Genomic DNA, 22311 nt, shown 5'->3' with positions numbered 1-22311 from the left:
TCATTCTTTTCGTGACACCGACGCCTGATGAAGAAGCGTCTGCGAATTGGAATGCTGCTTTGATGAATTGTTAAACTGAATGATTATTTTGTTAAAATCGAATGACGCAACGTTGTGTTTGACTAATCATAAAACGAAATCGAATGACCCTTTTTAGTAGCATTCGATTTCGCGCCAAATAGAATAGCTTTGGTGGTTAAAGTGGCTGCTCATTTGCTGAGAAAACCTATATACTACCAACTTTATAGCCTCAACTTATCTATCCTCCTTAAAAGTTGAAGCACAGAAACACATGATATAATAATGTACAAAATTCATTATTGGATTTTTTGCTAAGATTATTCGGAACAAAAGGTTGAGAGCCTTCACAATTTGTTGAAGCACGAGTTTTGTCTGCGTAGTGCCGTGCACCCTTCATTTCAGAATGGAATCGAAAATACAACATCCGTAAAATGCCACGACAGAATGGTTTGGTATTAAAATCACCCTAAAATATGCCAATATTCTGCAGTCATACATTCTATTTCGTGGATCGTTATCATGTTCAGTGGATTTTGATGCGCCATAACAATGCATTTATAGGGTGGCTGATTAAGGATCATTAGCAGAAACAAGACTCGTTAATGTTGAGAAGCCAAGCGCGCCCTCAATGTTCAATGTCTGTTTCACTAGGGTAGCGACCTTTCGTCGACCAAGGGCGCTGAATTTACTACGAGGAGTTTTGCACTGCGTTTCAAATTCAGAATTCGGCCATTCAATTTCGTTTTGAGACGAGTCGAATTCCTTTAGCACTCTGATCATTTTAGCGTCCGTCATTCTTTTTCGTGACACACGCGCCTCAAGAAGCCTTTGCGAGTTTGAATGCTGCTTTAATGAATACTGTTAAATTGAATGATTATTTTGTTAAATCGAATGACGCAACATTACATTTGACTAAACATAAAACGAAATCGAATGACTCTTTTCAGTAGCATTCGATTTCGCGCGAAGTAGAATAGCTTGGTGGTTAAATTGGCTGCTCATTTGCCTAAATTGACCGAGAAAACCTATATTAGCAACAAGCCGTACACATTCACGACTAGTAGACAGGGGAGATTTTAGCATATTTTAAGAGGCTGTATCTCGGAAACGGTATGGAGTGTGGATTTAATTTTTGGTTTGTGTTCATTTTAGCCATAGTGGAACAGTTAGACAAAGTTTCATGTAAATCTGAGCTAATTTGACAACTGGTTAATTTCAACCCATAGGTTTGTACACTAAATATTTGGGGGAGGGGTGTCTGGCAGGCCTAATGCAGCAGAAAATTTGTCTGGCGGTTGACTTTGTTTACTTAGTATCATGGTAATGACCATTTCCACTTGGTTTCATGTGGTACCTAGAATGTTTGATCCAGCCCGTTATTTTGCCTCTTTGTTGGGGGTCCATGCGCTACACGTAGCGGGGGGTCCCCGGCAGACACCCATTCTGACTATGTCAGGTTATCCACTAAACGTTCGTGTACTCAAATATTGGTACCTCGTTCCTTTAACCAAAGTGCTCTTGGCTGCCGGTCTATAGGGGTACAGGTCCTAGCTAGTGCTGTAATCATAAGCGACAATATCATGACTTCAAACACAGGGCCCAATTTCATAGAGCTGCTAAGCCCCAAAATTTGCTTAGCATGAAATTTCTTCTTTCCTAAAAACAGGATTACCAATCAAATTTTCATTTGTTGCATATTGCTTGTTACTGGAATTCAGCTGTTGTTTGCTTATCCTGAAAATCACGTGGAAATTTGGTTGGTAATCCCGTTTTTATCAAGGCAAAAATGTCATGCTAAGCAAATTGTTGTGCGTAGCAGCTCTATGAAATTGAGCCCTGGTCGTGAGTTGTAATTTTAGGGGGTAAATATTGGCGTAACAAACCCACGACTCACCATAGTTGGAACTTGTAGTTAATATCAGAGTCGGTGTTACACAAATTGAGGGCTAAGTTGACCGTTATGTTGACCATGGATGTCCCTCCCTAATTATTTGTTATCACCAATTTAAATATAATCTTCAAATCCATGACGGTGTCTGTTGTGTAAGAAAGTAGGTCACAAAAACCCCTGTTTTGTTAGCTTGAATACTTATTTCAATGGAGTCGATCGGTCGTTATTTCATTCATTTGAAGGCAGTGGACACTATTGGTAATTACTCAAAATAATTATTATCATACAACCTTTCTTGGTGACGAATATGGGAGCGGTTGATGGTATAAACCATTGTGAGAACCGGCACCCTCTGAAGTGCCATAGTTATTGTGAAAGAAGTAATTTTCCACCAATTTGATTTCGAGACCTCAGATTTAGAACTTGAGGTCTCGAAATCAACCATCTAAACGCACACAACTTCGTGTGACAAGGGTGTTTTTTCTTTCATTGTTATCTCGCAAGTTTGATGACCGATTGAGCTCAAATTTTCACAGGTTTGTTATTTTATGCATATGTTGAGATACACCAAGTAAGAATACTGGTCTTTGACAATTACCAATAGTGTCCAGTGTCTTTAAACACCTACTTACTTTACCGACATCCTTTCACCTCAAAGCGCATACAGCATCGGGACATTGCACATGATTTTGCATTGATGCGCAGATACTGTGCGTGCAACACAGGCCAGAACGTCTGTGTCTTGTGAGCATCGCCATCAGTATTACCGTACATCTGTCAATAATGATACCAAGTCATAAATTAATACAAAACGATACCAATATTGCCCAAATTAATCATGATGTTTGTCTAGCCCACCTTGTTGGACTATCATGGTTCTCTTTTAAACAGCTACATGGGCGGAATGTTTTCAACGGAAATGGTATTTTAACTTGTTTATAATGCACTTGTTCACCATTTTAATGTTATTTTTTATCTGTGTACACTTCTGAATTTTTCGTAATTATCGATTAAAAAATCAGGCCCCAACGTAAAGGTTTTGAAAAACTAAAAACACTTCTGCCGTTGACTGCGCACGTCAAAGGACAATGCCGCTGACGTCATGTCTGGGAGTTTACTTTGGGTGCGTTCGTTTAGCTTCCCTGGGTCGACCCCGTCGTGTGGCGTTTTTTCTTTCTAGGACGAACGTGTGCAGATAATTACCCACGTTCGTCCTGGAAAAAAAACCCGCCACACACCGTGGTAGACCCAGGGCACCTAAACGAACGCACCCATAGTTATACCTCCACGCTGCAACAAAGCGGCTTTACAAATTGGAACTCCCAACTATGACGTTTAGAGAGTGATTACGTAACGGGGCTTTTCGCAAATCTCCCAGAAAAGAGCTGGATAAGGGCATTCGAAATGATTGTTTTTTTTACACAAGTAATGAAGTCTATTTATAATCATATGACTCGAAAACATTTTAAGTGAAATTCATCAAAGTTCACGACTTGACATTTTCGTTCAAGCAGGTCTTTAACATCGACGTTAAAGGTCTTTCCATAACAGCTAACCTGAGATGTCTAAAACGCAAAGTTTTCAAAAGTCGCAAAATGCATGGTGCTTCGATTGCAATTTTCTCCAATAGGATCCTGACGGGCTGTCTTTATACACCAATTTAATGAGCAAGGGACTTGGGTTTAATGAGCACTTCGACCAGGGCGTGACCTCTTGTGTGCTGGCATATTCATGATTTATGTAATTCTTTAAAATCCGCTGGGATCCATATTATGACATGATACGTGTGCAACATATTCGTAATCGGTATTTATACGTCGCGGTACTAACCACTCGAATGGATCCAGTTGTAGTGCCAGTTCTCCAGTATGTCAAAGATGATGTAGAGTCGCCGTACTTAATGCTGTAAGTTTCAACATAGTGGTTGTCACTGAATCCCTGTATTATCAGAGTACTGATGTACACCTTAACGTTAAGGTTGACTTGTATCCATGGAGTCCGGTCGGAATCTGATGCGCACCACCCACCTTGATATTGAAAGAGATGAGCATCAAGCATAGTATACAAATATTGACTGCTTCGAGTGGCATAGTAAAACTAGTCACTCGAGGTGATCCCCAGAGCAGCCTATCTTCCCGAGGCGAAGCCGAGGGAAGATAGGCTGCTCCGGGGATCACCGAGAGTGACTAGTTTTACTATGCCACGAGACAAAGCAGTCAATATTTGTTTTATAACACCCCTTCCTTTGATTCTATCTGTATACTTTAATACAAATTTATTCACACAGCACCTTTATTCATGTGATCCACTATCTCCAACGTTGTGTTGCGTACAGAACAGTACTGTTGAACAATTCTTTCGACGTATTTTATGCTGCTTTTAGTGTTCTTTGAATCTGCTGAGCTATAAAATCTCGTAATTCATCTTCAGTAAGTAAAACAAATCGCGGACGGGGCTCATTGTCCACCATGTTCTTGGTAGAATCGCCAAAAAACAATCAATCGTGCGTTGAAACACCGAGTTTTAACAAAATAAGAGGGTACCAGACTACTGCTGTTACGTTCGTTCTCTAAACCGTATTTCAAATGCACATAATTATGTTGTTCATACACCGGGTTCGAGGTTGTCAAGCAGCTCGTTTAAATCAATGGTAGTCAATGTAGACTGGGTACCAGGGTATCCATGCACTAGTACATCGGTTGCTAGGCTATCATTGAATAGTCCATTGAGTAGTTACTTTGGTCGGTGAACATGTACAAGAGTAAAAACACACAACACCATGTGACACGCTCTCGGCCAATCCACAGATAGAATCAAAGGAAGGGGTGTTATAAAGTTATATATGAGAACTAGAGGGCGCACGAGTGGTGCTTCGTGCACAAACGTCACGGGACCGCAAGATGACAAGCGCGTCATTCTGCACGCGCGTTGAATATGAAATACACGTTTGAGTTTTTCTTATTTTGAACGCTCACACAAAGCTGTTTGTTCAACTTACAAAATGGCCGCACAAACACACGCTGTGAGATGCCAGTTTTGTCAACTTAGAAAATGGCCGCCTGCGCACATGCCGGAGCGCGTATATAGGCCAGTGCGCCCTCTAGTTCTTATATATTATATATAACTCTATGGCATCAAGATATTATACAAATATTGACTGCTTCGAGTCGAGTGCTATGGTTAAAACTATGACTCCCGAGGTGATCCCTGGAGCGTTCTATTTTCCCGAGGCGAAGCCGAGGGAAAATAGAACGCTACGGGGATCACCGAGGGAGTCATAGTTTTAACCATTGCACGAGTAAAAGCAGTCAATATTTGTTTTATAATTAACACCCCAAACATTTCTAAATACTGTACTATTATTATTAAGTTACAGACCTGAATGCTACAATCCATGGACGACGCGAATACAGATTGCAAAAACTTTTACTGTGCTGCATGTAGTGTCATGTAATCAGAAATGATTACAGACTATTAATTTATCATCCTCGTACACGCAACGGACGTCTGGGTACTGCACGCCATGTGCTAGTCTTCGGACTAGCGCACGGCAAACCGACGCACTATCACACGGCCGTCGTCTAGCAAAACTAAGACATGTCATGTGACGCGCTCTAAACCAATGAGCAGGCAGAATACTTGTAAGGGGTGTTATAAGTCACAATATACAGCTACTTCTCTGTCAAAAGGCGACTGGTTTTGGAGTAATTTCTTCGAACTTATAAACTCGTGTACGGACAAAAATGATTCCGCGTTTTTCAGATTAAGAGTTGCATTCCTGCAACGAAAATCTTACTCCTCCATGACAAAACATGTCATCTTCTTCGGATCACGGACGGATGCGGGATTTAACCGAGTCGTCGCGTCCGCATTGGACTTTCTGGCTCGGTTAAACTAACCTGGTCAATCTTCCTTGGCACACCTTTGGCCCGGTTAAACTACTCATTCGGGTCGGGTAAGTTATACTTGGGAGGACAACTTCCTGGGCTATTCGCATTGGACTTAAATAGGATAAGTTACCCATTGGCTCGGTTAGTTTACCCAAAGAAAGTCCAATCCAAAAAGGGCTTAAGACATCACTGTACGAGATGTTTTTCAGCCAAACTTGCAAAAGTTGTAATGCGTGACACTAAGTGTCCTTCAGCAAGACACTTAACCATTGCTTGGTCCTTCGGATGGGATGTAAAGCCGTTGGTTCCATGTGTTGTGTAAATGCATGTATAAAAGATCCCAGTGCACTTATCGAAAACGGAAGGGGTTCGCCCCGGTGTTCCTGACTGTGGCTGCTGTATGCGCCTAGCACCTTGTAAATTATTACAGGGCAATGACCTATCTCTCTGAAAGTTTGTATAAACTCAGCACCTTGAGTACCCTGTTTGGTAGATACGTGCGTTACAAAAACGATATTATTTTGTTTTTATTAAAAATTAGGTGCTTCCACTCTCTACTTCTCTTTTCTGTTGTAATAGGAACTGTACCTTGGAAGTCAAGTCTTGCATTGCTAGCTTTAGTGAAATTGCTGTCGACCGTCGATGCAATGATATTGTCATCTGGAATTTCTCCGCTCTTCATGCCAAAAGGTTTCTGAAGTTCCTTTGGACAAACTACATTAGAATGAAAAAGCGATTAGTTATAGTAAGATAGCTTCCTTGACCAAATAAACATGCTATCAACAAAAAACAGAAAGGTTGCCGGAAGGGAAAGGTTGTAAAGGCCAGCAATATTGAAATCAACAAAATCTGGTAACAAAACACTTGTTATTACATCATGATTCGATAAAAGGCATTGATAGTGTATCTCATTTCTGGATAGAAAAATGTCTTGATATCTACAAAGTATATCCCCAATATACTGTTAAATTAAAGGTAGACACTATTGGTAGTTAGTACTCAAAACAAATAATATTAGCATAACACCTTATTTGGTAATGAGCAATGAGGAGAGGTTGATAGTATAAAACATTGTGAGAAACGCCTCCCTCTGAAGTGACGTATAGTTTTCGAGGAAGAATTCTTTTTCAACTAATTGATTTCGAGACCTAAGAATTAGATTTTGAGGTCTCGAAATCAAGCACCTGAAAGCACACAACTTCGTATGACAAGGATGTTTTTTCTTTCATAGTAATATCTCGCAACTTCGACGACCAATTGAACTCAAATTTTCACAGGTTTGTTATTTTGTGCATATGTTGAGATGTGAGAAGACTGGTTTTTGACAACTACCGATGTGCCCAGCGCTTTAATCACAGACAGCACTCCCCCTGGCAAACCATCTTGAATGTCAACCATGCAGAATGAGATACAGGTGTTTGATCACCATCATTACCACTATAAAGCGTTTGCCTGCGCTAGCACAACAAAGTGGTTTACAGGACTACAAAAAACTTACAGGGTTTACAGAAGGTAATGGTGAAATACTTCTCTTGAAATATTATCCCTGGAAATGCTTTACTTTTTGAGAAAACATTAAAACAATATCAATCTCGATATCGAGAATTACGGATTTATTTTAAACGCATGTCATGACATGGCGAATTATGCAGACTCTGCTTCAGATTGATTAGGGTTAAAGGCTAAATCAGTCAGTCGTCAGAGATTATGATTGTGTTCAATTGTTTTAGGACGTAAAATGGTTCCCGGTTAAAAAAGCTCGTAATAACTATTTTTGTTAACTCATAAGCAGACTGAACTCAAACTATGTTTTCTCTTGCGCTATTAACCCTGGCGCAGAGGCATCACACAGCATTGTAAACTGTACATTGACATTAATACCGTCACAAATAGCGGATTTTGCGATCTAACACGGTCGGCCATTTTTGCGTAGTCACTAAAAAGGCAACGTGCCCCTTCAATACTCATTGATATTATTTTGTGTTCTACTGTATGCTTTAAAAATTATATGAATGAACGAAATATAATTGTAATTCTATGAATAATAATGAAGTACAAGTCGAAGAGGGTCCCGCCCGCTGCTGGGTTTTGAACCCTCCCAATACTGTTTGATCAAAAAAATATATGACCTCAGAAAAGATGGACCTCGTCGCCCCATGGACTTATTTGAATAGCAATACAACCTTTGAATGTATTGTGTGATCCACATGCCATCACGTAGGAAGGAATGCAATCCCTCTGAAGACTTGTACGAATGTTATGAAATAGAATTAGTTGTTATTGTCGACATGGAAAATAAATGTACATTGATTGATTGATTGACTTCAATTCATTGTAAATAATCCTAAAACTAATTGTTTACCTGATGAGCAGGTGTCACCTTTGTAGTTGCCAGTACAGTTACAGGTAAAACTGGTAACATAATCAATGCAGGATCCGCCGTTTAGACACGGATTAGGGCTGCAGAATTCGATAACTAAAATAGAAAGAACGTGTATAAATGGAGGTAAAGGAGTTCATTTATTTATTAACAAAACCAGCTTCTCAGTGGACAAGTATAATGGATAGACAAGGATACTCACTTGCAGCATGTCAAGGTTCGCAAGACAGAGTATGGCTTATTTTTAATCACTGATCTCTTTGTTTAAACAACAGCTACAGGATGCTCAGAATTATTATAGTTGTAACGTTTTTGTAATAGATGCAGTCCACAGGAAACAGAAATAAATAACGAGTCTCGTACCTCACGTTAAAACACGGTTAACATGTTTTTTTTTCCCGAAACACTCCAAGCCGAAATTCTGAAAAATGTGAGGTCAAACAAACCCGCGCAACATACGAATCGTGATGTCATTGGTGGCTATTTGATGTGGGAAATAGCGCCCTCAGTTTGCCAAAGCATGGAGAACTGTGCTCAAACCCAATTAGGGAAAATCGCCACTGACGTCAATGGGTCATTATAGATAAGCCGTTTTTGACTCTCGACTGAAAAAGCCGCGCGGAGAGGTGCATTTTTTACTTGAATTATTTATTACCAAATGCAAATTTTAAGCGTAAAATGGTTATAAATCGGTATGTACGATGTCTGTTTGGCCCAAAAAGGGTAAAAGTTAAAACATTGAGATTATCCTGTAGCCGCTGTTTAATCTGTCAACCTGCACGGAGCAGCCCCTACCCTATCTACACGTGGAAATCTTACATCGGACGCTCTCATGGGCACCCCAACCCGTACAATGCCCGACCGATGCCCCACAATAGTTTCTGGATGGAGCAGCTGTTTCAACAAGCGCATACGCAGAGGTCACCTCATTGACGGAGCACCAGATCATAGAGCCAAGCCTTTTAGTTTTCTTGTTGATTCCTAGTTATCTTTGCTTTTTTTCTGAAGGAAGCGTCTCCCTAGCGGAACCGGTCCCGTGTGTTTACTGCTTTGGGTCAAGCAGAGTCATCAGAGGAAGCCAGTAGAGGGCGCCAGCACAGCTCCGCGGTGGGGCTATTTGCTGATCGGACCCCCTGCTAAAAGATTGGGAAACCCGCTCGCCTAGACATGTTTTCTTGTTGTCTATTCTTAACGAAGAGATGTCTGGAATACAACGGTCAGAAAGTCAAACAGTAACACTGGTTTTTAGTGTGTTTTATTGCTCGATACTGTTATTAACACGGGGTTTTTGTGTTACAGTATGGACAAGCCCCGGTACTCACTTTTCTGGCAGGTCCTCCCCTTGTAGCCTGGAGCACACGTACACTTAAATCGGTTCACACCATCCACGCAGTTACCTCCGTTCAGACATGGATTGGAGTTACACTCATCAATATCTAACGCAAAATGTAACTTGTTAAAGGTTGCTTTATTTATTCTACAAAAACAACTCACAAGTCAAGAAAAATGTCTCAACCTGGTACTCACACCATGGAGGAAGGAAGAGAAGGAGACCGACCCGTGGTACCGCGGTCGCTTAACGACACCTCGTAATCACCCACATACCTTATACAAACAATGGGCGACCTGACGTCAGTGAGTTTGCGCTTGCGCACTTGGTTCCTCACTCAACTATGGTGTCGTATGTCGTATGGATGTAATAAAGAAACAAAACTGTTTTTTGAGACCTGATAAAATTTGTACACTTTCGCCCACCAAATCGAAACACACAATTGAATACCAACCACCCTCGTTTGCTAATACCCAAATTTTGAACCACCGCTAGTGACAGGAAAGTCGCACATGCTATGATATTTCCATGTTAACACCACAAACGGTAAACGAAAACGTGCATATTCACAATTCTTGTCTCCAATGATTCAACTTTACACGACGGCAACGGTGCAGAGTGGCAGTACCACGGGTTCTGTACAAAGAGATCTCAAACCGCTCGTTAATCGGCTGTCCAGCTGGAGGTCCCCTAGCTTTTTCCACTGGTCAGATAGGGGCATTGTCAGGGTATTCTGTTGTTACTCTGCGGTTTTGCGGGTCGTTTAAACTGTTTTTCTTCCTTCCTTCCTCCATGCTCACGCGGCACGTTCCTACTTACCTCCGTTCAGACAGTGTAAAATGACACTCAATGAAAGGTTACTAGTTATTGCCATCATTTTATTCGGCATAAAAACACATACAACAAACAAACATAAACAAAACAAAAGCCAGGGACATAAATGCCTAGAATTTAAAAAAAAAAATTGACAAAAAACGGTAGCCCGAAGGTCTTCAATTTCCAAAATCCCTGAAAATAGTCTTATTTCTTCGACACGAACGATTTCAAAGTCAACAAAGTACGGATTAACCCTGGTACTCACTTGTTTCACAGGTACTCCCCTCGTAGCCTGGAGCACACGTACACGTAAATCGGTTCACGCCATCCACGCAGTTGCCTCCGTTCAGACATGGATTGGAGCTACAGTCATCGATATCTAAGATAACAAAGAAAGTGTATACAAACAGATTTATAGTGTTATTTCCTCAACAAAAACAACCTTTTTAGTCCATTCAGACATGGATTGGGGCTACAACCATCAACATCTTAGACAACAAAGGCACAATAATATTCAATGTCATCAAATCGAGAAACAAGTCGGACCGTTTAAATAGCGTAAACAAAAAAAATGAAAAAAAATGTAAGAAACTCTCAAATGAAAAGCAGATGAAACAGCAACGTGTCCATTTAATACTTCAAATTATTCATTGTAGATAATCCTATAACTAAACTTTTTACCTGATGAGCAGGTGTCACCTTTGTACACGCCAGAACAGGTACAGGTAAAACTGTCAACATTAAAGATGCTATGTCAGATTGTTTGCCCCAAACATTAAAAAATAGATTTTGTTTGAGTGAATGGTATTTCAAAGAGTATCACCCTCTCTAACGAAAACAAGTTTAACTTTCCAGTCCGGAAACTTTTGCATATGCATTCGTGTCCGTGGCCTATGCAAAAACCGTCCAGGGGACATGTACATGACTGAAATGTATGCATCGAACCTACGTAATGCAGCATGAATATTTACGTATTTTATGATTGCAGCGAATACCCAACGGCCGAACTGTTTCCAATGTCATTCATGACATGTACTTAGTTAGCTTGTAAAAAAAGACGTGCTCCGTCGACCAAGTGGGTTTAGTTTACTGCAAGGAAGGTTTTGAAGGTTTCTACAAGGACAATTGTGTCCTGGCGGACACAATTGCATTATGCAGCAGAGTCCGGGCGGACACGATAGCATAATGCAAACCGTCCGGCGGACATTATTGCATATGCAATAATGTTCTCCGGTTAGTATTGCATAGAGGACATAATTGCATTCGACACCGGCCTCGTGGTATTATAGGCGATCTCTCAAGTCTTTAAACAAAGGCGGTTTGACGGCTCGGAGTTTGGCTTATTGAGACAGGGGACACTATTGGTAATTGTCAAAGACTAGTCTTCACAGTTGGTGTATCTCAACATACTCATACAACAACAAACCTGTGAAAATTTGAGTTCAATCGGTCGTCGAATTTGTAAGATAATAATGAAAGGAAAAACACCCTTGTCACATGAAGTTGTGTGTTTTCTGATGCTTGATTTCGAGACCTCAAATTCTAAACTTGAGGTCTCGAAATCAAATTCGTTGAAAATTACTTCTTTCTCGAAAACTACGTCACTTCAGAGGGAGCTGTTTCTCACAATGTTTTATACCATCCATCTCTCCCCATTACTTGTAATCAAGAAAGGTTTTATGATGATAAATATTTTGAGTAATTACCAATTACACAAAGATTTCACAAAGATCTAAGATTGATCGTTACTGCTATTCAAATCAATCGTAGTTGCTAAGTAAAACATGATGTCACAATACAAATCACTATGGTGAAACTTAAAATTTGTCTTGCGATGAATTGTATTGCTTTGTGAAATCGGCCCCATCAACGCACACAACTTCGTGTGACAAAGGTGTTTTTTCTTTCATAATGTTATCTCACAACTTCGACGACCGATTGAGCTCAAATTTTCACAGGTTTGTTATTTTATGCATATGTTGAGATACAGCAAGTGAGAAGACTGGTCCTGACAATTACCAATGGTGTCTAGTGTCTTTAATGCCGACATCCATGGTAAATCGTACTATATACTAAATTTATAATAAGGTACAGTCATGAATTTATCTGTTTTCCTTCTTGTGTTTTTTTTCGTTTTTGTGTAATTCTCAGAATTTGCGGTAAGACGTTGATAAAAGTTGGGAAAACAACAGAGAATGAGAAAATCCTTTCGGGTATGATTTTGAAGAAGAAATACATGTTGGTACTTAAAGTTTTTTCAATGACAATGAGAAAAAAATGACATTATTTCTTAATCAACGTTCCCATTACCAGTGGCAAGAACGTACGTTGTTGACTGACGCAAAATTATTAATTTCAAGTAAAGGGACACACCGGCCGAACTGGGCTATTTGGGCTACAAAATAGACTAAGATATGACTTCAACGGTCTTCCAGGAATGAAGAAGAACAGTCCTTTAAAAAAAATCATCACATTTAGCCGTTTTTGAGCATTTTAAGGCAAAACCGCAGGTCGCGTGATTGTTCTAACCAAAAAGTGGTACAAACAATCACGTGACCTTCCGGGTTAGTTTTACTTCCAGCCGTCTAAAAGTAACTTACTTAATCAAATTGAAATCTTTTTTTTACAAAATTATTAACGAATAATTGACGAAAAAGATCATGTATTCAAATTATCGCGACAAAATGTAAATAATGGTGAAAAATCTAACGTAAGATTCGCATTCAAAGAGTCCGTGTAACGGAAGCTTTTTATATGGCCCCACGGCGCGGAGCAATCAGAACGTAAGCCTCGGGCATATATACCGTACCGCACATGCCGTGTCTCGTGGGGGGGGGGGGGGGGGGGGGCTGGAGGTGTAATCCCAGGCGCTATGAACTCCAAGCGTGCGGGTCTCGCCGTTAGCTTAGGAGGGGTTGGGAGCCAGACATCAAAGTACATGTTTGTCATCGTGGGTTTGTCAGTCGGTACACCTCGTGTCGATTCCGTTATTTCTTATCATTGCATAATGCTCTGTTTTAATTAATCAACAACAAAATGGTTGCTGTCTAGGTACAATAGTAAAAACATAAATGCCGGGTCAGTACCTCCCTTTGTGTTCAGTGGGCATCCGCTTTGAAGCTTCTCCATGGCTGATTTCACCCAGTGGTATTTGTTATAGGGCTGACCGGGATCCGGCTCGGGTACTGGACCGTAATAAGACGACATCTGACGGCTCTCAACGATGTAGATGTTTGCTAAAATACACACATGAAAACGAAAATTAGTGTAGACAATCTGTTAACCTGACATGACATGAGTAAATTGAGGTTTCCCTAGTGTAACTTTTTTTTGTGGAACACCAACAAATATATGTTTTAAAGACACTGCACACCTTTGGTATTTGTCTCAACATTATGCATACAAAAACTAAGAAATTTTCGTAATTGTTCGTCGAAGTTGCGAGATAATCATGACAGAAAACACACCCTTGCTACACGAAGTTGTGTGCTTTCAGATGCTTGATTTCGATACCTCAATATCTAATTCTGAGGTCTCTAAATCAAATTCGTGGAAAATTACTTCTTTCTCAAAAAGATGGTGTTTTGTTGGTGTTTATTCGTTGGTGTTTGTTGTTGGTGTTTTTGTCTGACAAGGAGTCAGTGATTGGAGGTTCAAGTTTAAAACAAATGATGAGGATTTGTGCCGGGAGTTTGTCAGTAACAAAATTTGAGTAACAAAATTTTACCATAATCGATTCAATGATGAACTGAATTTGGATAGCTGCCGCGTGTTGTTAGCTTAAAGGCAGTGGGCACTATTGGTTATAACTCAAAATAATTATTAGCATATCAACTTACTTGGTAACGAGTATGGGGAGGTCTTGATAGTATAAAATATTGTGAGAAACGGCTCCCTCTGAAGTAACATTGTTTTCGAGAAAGAAGTCATTTTCAATGAATTTGATTTCGAGACCTCAGATTTAGAATTTGAGGTCCAGAAATCGTACCTCATATCTGGATAAAAAAAGTGCCTTGATATCTACAAAGCATGTCTCACATTCCTTGTTTTGAAGTTAACTATACTCCCAAAAGCAATGTAAAATGATCAAATAATTTCTTTCTTGTTTTTATCCTCCATTGTTGATGCTATCTTATACAGTTTTGTTTTACTTCTTGAAATCCTTGCGAATTACAAGAAACCTTTGATGATCAAATTGAATTACATTTTATTATACAATCCAACAACGGATACACACAGACTAGGAGACTCAAAAACAAAGACAAGCACACGGCTATGTCCCCCATTGCACAAACGTTTGTTGCGAAACCACCCACATATTTTTCGGGGGAAAAAAACCCCAAAAAACAAAACAGGTTCAACACATTTACCCGGTACAATGAATCCACCTATATATTCAACTGAAGATGAAGCGAAACAGACTTCTGACAACAGTTTATTGCCCGCTAAAGGATACTACAAAAACATCTCAATCTCGATAAAACCCGTTCACGGTCGACCAATTTGGTCGCATAAAGGTCATAAGGCAGAGGACACTATTGGTAATTGTTAAAGACTAGCATTCAAAATTGGTTTATCTCAACATATGCATAAAATAACAAACCTGTGAAAATTTTAGCTCAATCGGTCATCGAAACTGCGAGATAATAATAATGAAAGAAAAATAACCCGTGTCACCCGAAGTTGTGTGCGTTTAGATAGTTGATTTCGAGACCTCAAGTTCTAAATTTGAGGTCTCGAAATCAAATTTGCCGAAAATTACTTCTTTCTCAAAAACTATGGCACTTCAGAGGGAGCCGTTTCTCACAATGTTTTATACCATCAACCTCTCCCCATTACTCGTCACCAAGAAAGATTTTATGCCAATAATTATTTTGAGTAATTACCAATAGTGTCCACCACTTCCCAGTTAATATAACGAAAGTGTAAAAAGTCCAGCGCAAAGATATACTTGAAATCGTTTTATCATTTATCAAGTCAAGATTTACAGCGTCACTTGACGATACTCTTTCCAAATTACTACAAGTCTAGAGACACAGCGTCACTGAACGGGTAAGCACCAATAATTTTATCTTTAAACATGTCACAAATTTCCCCTTTTAGAAAACAAAAAAAAATTATAATGAATATCAAACTTACCGATGCCGATTGATATCCACATCATATACATGATCAGGTCGCTGTTGTCACCGAGGATGGCCATGGTGCTCTTAGGTAGACCACGTTAGACCCAACTGACTACTTCGGGTAGATGATTCGGCAAGTCTTCCAGTTAAATGATTATAGGTAAAGTACTGACTTTGGAAGCTGAGTAGTTTTGACGGTGGACCGGCTGTTAACTGTGAGGTACAAACGTCTCTCTGTTTGTATGGTGGCCCAGAAGGGACGTCGCACATCGCGAATAATTATGTGTGCATACGTGTGCGCATGTATTTACAATAACTGGTAACTTTATGGCATATTGTTTTCACAAACCTTTGGACAATTTGTCATTGACTAGGTGTTATTATTAGAAAGCAGTTTCTTTGTACTATTTGTAAACAACGTGACCTAAAGCATAAAGCAGCATTTTTACAATTTTTTTACCACAAATTTAGAAAAACAAAAGGGGTAAGTCAAGCATTTATATTAAACTTGAACCTAAAATTTAAAAGTAAAATTACATGGGGTAAGTCCAGCATTTTATCCAAAGTGGGCGTAAAGTTTGAAGATCACAAGGGGGTAATTCCAGCATTTTTATCAACTTTGGGCCAAACATTCATAGATCACAAAGGGGTAAGTCCATCATATTAAATTTGGGCCGAAAAATAAGACAAACACAAGGAGAAGGTCCACCATTTTCACCCTATTTGGGGCGAGAAAAAAAAACGACTAAGTCCAGCAACTTTATAAATTTTGAACTGACTCCAGCATTTGTATCCAACTTGGGACAATTTTTGAACAATCACAAGGGGTAAAAAAGCATTTAAATCAAGTTTAGGCCGAAAAACTATGAAAAACACAAGAGTTCAATCTAACTTTTGTATCCAATGTGGACCAAAAAATTAAACAATCACAAGAGGTAAGTCCCGCGTTTTCATCAAATTAAAACCGAACATTTAAGGGGCTAGTCCGACATTGTATTCCAATTTGGGCCGAGTTGATCAATCCTGATTGGTAATTTCAGCATATTTATTGGATTTTACCTACCTACAGAGTGAAAAATAAACGGGGTAAATTCAGCATTTTTAACAGATTTGGGCCGAAACCTAATAAGAAAACTCGAGGAGTAAGTCTATCGTTTTTATCCAATTGGGACCAAAGTTGAATCAATCTCAAGACTTGAATCCACCATTTTCATAAAATTTGACCCAAAAGGTGAAAAATTACAATGAAGTTGTGTCTAAAAAAAGTCGTTCAGAACACGATCGGCCATGCTCTTCGGAGACCTGAGGTGCCTCTCGCTACCTCTCGCTACTTTCGTAAATCCACGAAACCAGACATCTGAACCCTTTCGACAAGGTGGAAGCCTCCGCTGCACCTACATATCACAGCTCATAGACGACCTCAACGCCATCGGCCTACAATAAGATCAAGCTATTCAAGCTGACCAGGATCGGCCTGGATGGCAGAGACGAATTTCTAACATTGGACAAACCCATGGTCACAACGTCTCGAGCCGAGTTCGGCCCGAGTAGCGTCAACTATATATAGTATACAAATCGTAAGGCTTAATAAAATTGAAGTAAATTTGTGCCGAAAGTTAGTCGGAGTGAAGACCATGCATTCAGGGTACTCAAAGTCTGGTTTGGTACAGGAATAAGATTCGAACCGGATGTCCCAGCTCTGGATCACCCGCAATTAAACTGTCCAGTGCACCGTTGGTGTTTAAGCTGGTTTTAAATACTACTCACTATATTATATAATTCACTGGCGTCTATAAGCAAAAGAAAAATAGAAACACACGCGGGTAATTGAACCCGGGTCACGTGGCTTTAAGCCTATTCGCACTTCGTGTAACTGTGGCGCCACCTCACTGTAATAATATGATATTTACATTAAGACCAAATTTAAGCAATTTAACCAAATGTAATACTATAGACGGAATTACAGGTCATGATTTATACTTCTGTGTGCTTCATGCCCCCCCCCCCCTCCCCATTTTATATTTCCACTGCTGCGGATACACTAGAATACCTTTGTATGTGTGCTTCACTAACCCTTCAAGGAAGACTCTTCTAAAAAGGTCGAAACAAGTTCAACCCATTAGCTAATGTCAAACAATAACTATGGGGCAGTTTAATTTATATTTAGTTGAACCTTTTAAGCTCATTTTTAAATGTTACATAGATAATATGAGTTAATTTTCCTTAGTGCGTTTTCCAAGCATTTTCGCAAGCGGGAATAAATGCCTTATCAATTCAGCCTCTCAAGGTTCTTCATCATTTATATGATGGGAAACTATTGTAATTAGCAACTAACATGCTTGTTTAGACGATGTGACCTGTGACATCAAATGTTTACGAAAGAGCCACAGAGCCTTGACTTCCTGCTGCAGGCACGATTTGTACACATCTCAATGGAAGAAAACATAAAATCTTATATTTTATGCAGATTGCAGTGTCAAATTCTTATCAATTTTGATATAATGAAAGGTGGCACATCTCAAAACCTGTCCAGCTTCTACTTTCATAACTCTTAGATTTTTGTGGAAGCTTTATTAATTTCCTTTTAGTTTACCACACACAAGAAAAGTGATATTTGTTATGACACAAAATGTCAAGTTTCCCACAGCTTATGACCAGTGCAGTATTTTGCCTACCAGAATACAATAATGCTTCAAGCACTAAAGAATGCCCATAATAATTATACTTTGAAAATTATTATAAAATGTGACCAACCGTCGTTTGACATCGTATTCGAAGTTAGAGAGACTAACTAGTGTTGTTACATTAGTTTTTCTTTTACAAAGTAAGTTTGAATGAATGCTTGAATGAATGGAAGAAACATCATGGTTGATGGCGTAATGCTTGACTGCTTGATGCATTAATGCTTGGCTGGTCGTACAAGGCTGAATATCCAAACTAATCCAAGCTAATAACTGTGTGTAAAATATGAGAGACATTGTGTCTACGTAAAATAAATAAGTCATTTTCTAATTGCCTTAAAACATTGTACCTCAAATGAGACACCACGCTTCCAATTAAGTTACCAAATGAACATGGGCGTTAATCTGTCTTGTAAGATGAAGGGGGCGTTGATAGTCATTGCAATTACGGCGTTGGGTCCGGGCCCGCTTTAGGGCCCCGGGAAAAGACGGCGTTTCATCCCGATCGTCACCATCATTACCCATGGGATACATGGTTTCGTCGTACAACGTGCAATAACGGAGAGGAAAAAAACATGGGAGGGACATTTCGATACTGTGTCCCCCAGCCCTTGAAGAGTTGGGGTTGACACGTCCCCCTGTAACCCCCCCCCCCCCTTATTGACGCCCATGTCTCAGCTCGATGGCTCAAAGCCTGTTTTAATTAAACGGCATTTGGTTAAGTAAACGAAACACTCATCATCAACTCATTGTTTGTTTTACCCGCATTTGACGCAGTGATGGACAATGATACGACTTCTGTCATGTAAAGTTGAGGCGACGTTTTCTTTGTATGTGCATTTAAACAATCAACAGTCGTTGATATCAGTAGCTTGTGACCGTTTGATGTACCTCTGGTGGTTTAGACTTGATTTAAAGTCTTAGATAGCGGTTAGTCCTCTGAATCTCAGCTACGAAAACACCCTTCATTATTAGCTATCACGCGCCTAGCCTGAACATCCGACGTCAGAATTCGAGGGTCGTGAATAACGCCAGAGACCGGTGTCGCATGCAATTATGTCCTCTATGCAATACTATTCGGAGGACATTATTGCATGTCCGCCGGACGTGTTTGCGTATGCAATTGTGTCCGCCCGGGCGCTGCTGCATAATGCAATTGTGTCCGCTCGGACACATTTACATATGCAGTTGTGTCCGCCCTTTCAAAACCGTCCTTACAGTAAATTAAACGCCCTTAGTCGACGGTACACGTTCGCCATTTTTGTTACAAGCTAACTGCATGTCATGAATGACATGGGAAATGTTAAACCGTAGGGTATTCGCTGCAATCTTTTAATACGTGAATGCTCATGCTGCGTATAATACGTAGGTTCAGTGCATGCATGCTCACTTACGCGCGCACATAATGCACATAATGTACATGTACAGTCGTGTACATGTCCACCCGACGGTTTTTGCATAGACCCGGACACGATTGCATATGCACAAGTGTCCGGAGCGGAAAGAATTGAATGGCGGACACAATTGCATCTGAGAAGCCGGTGTGTACATTATACAACTTGTTGCACGCTGTGACGGGGTCCATGGCTTTTTCGTACACCCGAGGGCAAAAATGGCACCCGAGGCGAAGCCGAGGGTGCCATTTGCCCCCGAGGCTGTACAAATCCATGGACCCCAAATCACAGCGTGCAACAATTGTTTTGTTATACTTTGGTTACATGATTATTCCCCTTTTCGAAGCTCTGTTGTCATCTTCAAACATTGATTACGACGAGTATGCAGAGTTCAATAAAGCAGACGAACAGAAGAAACTATTTTCACTGTTCACTCGAACCCGCGGCCGTTTCGTGCTAGCACTGGAAATCGACGACCAATGGTAGGAACGATCAAAATGATGTACTCCGGTTAACATCACCGGTTAAAATGCCATTCACAATCAAAGACTTGGAACCAAGTCTACTGGTGTTTCCATTCAACAATACCATGGACAGTTTCCAGTATCTAATTGTTCAAAACCCGATCACGTGGGGATGTATCAACGGTAAAGGACCGGCTTTGGAAAATAGTGTCGCATGCTTATTCATCTTGTTTCAATGCCGCTGAAGAGTCATCAATTTTTATGTAACAGGTGCGCACGTATAAACCCATGTCCATACAGGTCTTGCTTACAGCGACACGTTACATGCATGGACGCTAGCTGAGCTCATGCGCGCGTTTTAACACACACAGATTAGCTATCGTCCAATCATTTGCCTCATATCGAACCATTGCATGGGATCTCATCCATGCCGAGAAAAATCATTGCGGTCCACAGTTGATCCTTTTTTGTGTAAAAGGGGGCAGGTTTTGGGACAAATTTTTGTCCGTGTGAACTGTAGGTATTTGGATAAAAACAACAATTATCGTAATACTTTTAATGTGCTTAACCTAATCGCAATAGACCCAAAGTACAAGTGACGTCACGCTGTGTTCAGATATCAGTGTGCTTGAGCCTCGAGTCTGTAGTCAAGACCTGATAACGATGGGTGCGTTGGATTATTGGGTCGACCCCGCGGTGCTCACTCGGGTGAGCCCCTGACAAGAGCTAATCGAACGATCACACTCGCCCTCTCGTGGTGACGTCATGCACCTCGGTCACCCCTAGACTTGTGGACAAGTCGTTAAATCGGCCCCATTCGCTGAGATAGTGGTCTCGCGAGATCACTGCTCTCGCGCGAACTGATGGCTCCCCGATTTAGGTCACCCCAAGTGACCCACTCCACAAGCAGGGCACTGGAAGGGGCTGACCCCGGTGAGCCCCTGGAATTACGTCACAGGTATTCGAATGTATTTGCTTGTCTAGTTTCTAATTTCTGGTTTTGGTTTTGTTATTTGTTATTTTAAATTGTGCTTTGTGTATACAGATTATTTATATTGTTATTTATTTCAAATTATGATTATTTTCCAAAGAGAGTATTTTATATAGTGTGTTTGCTTCCCTATGTGACTGGATTAACAGGCTTTCGAGCTACAGTGTACTTATACTTTTGTTGATCCTGGCCATCACATTAGGGTTGTTTTATAATTCCCTGTGCCCTTACTGTTTTTCTTGCTTTGTATTTACTTTTGTACATGCACTTATATTATCTATTTGACATACTGTCTGCTTGTATTTGTAATTGTTTAATGGCCAAATAAAGAACAAGAATAAGAATAAGTACCAGGGGCAGACCGGGGTCGACCCAGTGAAGCTAAATAAACGCACCCAATAAGAAAGTACACGTGTCAACAATTCGTGACGTCAGCAGCACATTGGGTCTGTGTGTGCCCAATATTATAGAGCTGCTGGAGCAGGCGATGTTGCTTAACAAACTGTTGCTTAGCAATTGATCAGTCATATCATGTACAATGTATGGGCACGTAGTAGTCCAGCTGGTAACCTTTTTCTGGTAAGCATAATTTTGTTGTGCTTAGTTGCTGTGTGTGTATATAAAGTGGATCCTGTTGCGGTATCCCATCTTGCGACGACACGTTACTTCAGGCCCCAATTTAATAGGGTTGCTGGAGTAGAAATTGTTGCGGTTAGCAGAAAGAGTTTCCCCAAACTTCGCTGTTACGGCAACCCAACAAATAACATTTTGTTTCTCCGGCTTCGTCAAGGGTTTGACTGACTTAAAACAATAAACGATGTATATAATATTCAATCAGCTTAATTGAAATGGAAATCTATTAAGCCAAGCAAACTGAAGATGAAAATGGCAAGTGTTCCCGCCAAACGTTTAATAAGGGTCTTGAAAATAGTGAAAAATGCACCACAACTCGAGAAATGAAAATATTTTTAATACAGTACAAATAAAGGTGGTGATTAAGAAATAATAATCCATTAGGAATTGTGATTTATACAAACTTCTTGACATACTTTACTCAGAGAAAATCTCTTCTAATTTAAATTAATTAAAAATAAAATTCACTCAGTAATAATATATTTATATGCCTCTATGAGTAAATGAGGTTTTATAGAAAGACTTTATATGTGTTTCATGTCGTTATAGCTAAATTAAGATGGCGTTTGTCAAGCTTAGGCAAAATATTGAAGAAAGAACAAATAAAGGGGCAAGTCCACCATTTTCTCAAATTTGGGCCAAAGTTAAAGGAACCACAAGGAGTATTTATGTTGGCCAGTGGTTTAAAACAACA

General features: G+C 40.1%; 1 protein-coding gene across 1 annotated transcript; it reads right to left on the bottom strand.

Annotated features, from left to right (window-relative positions):
• Positions 1-2518: 2518 nt before the first annotated feature.
• LOC117288971 (EGF-like repeat and discoidin I-like domain-containing protein 3) lies at positions 2519-15531 on the bottom strand. The gene is made up of 8 exons (XM_033769850.1): positions 15468-15531; positions 13415-13564; positions 10594-10707; positions 9505-9618; positions 8165-8278; positions 6391-6516; positions 3743-3939; positions 2519-2686 (listed from the first exon to the last, which is right to left on the bottom strand). The coding sequence occupies exons 1-8, from the start codon at positions 15529-15531 to the stop codon at positions 2546-2548; spliced, it is 1020 nt and encodes a 339-aa protein (XP_033625741.1). The 3' UTR covers positions 2519-2545.
• Between the last annotated feature and the right edge of the window lie 6780 nt (positions 15532-22311).

This window comes from Asterias rubens, chromosome 4 (genome assembly GCF_902459465.1).
Source record: "Asterias rubens chromosome 4, eAstRub1.3, whole genome shotgun sequence".
NCBI classification, from domain to species: Eukaryota; Metazoa; Echinodermata; class Asteroidea; order Forcipulatida; family Asteriidae; genus Asterias; species Asterias rubens.
This window is presented reverse-complemented; position numbering and strand designations above follow the sequence as displayed.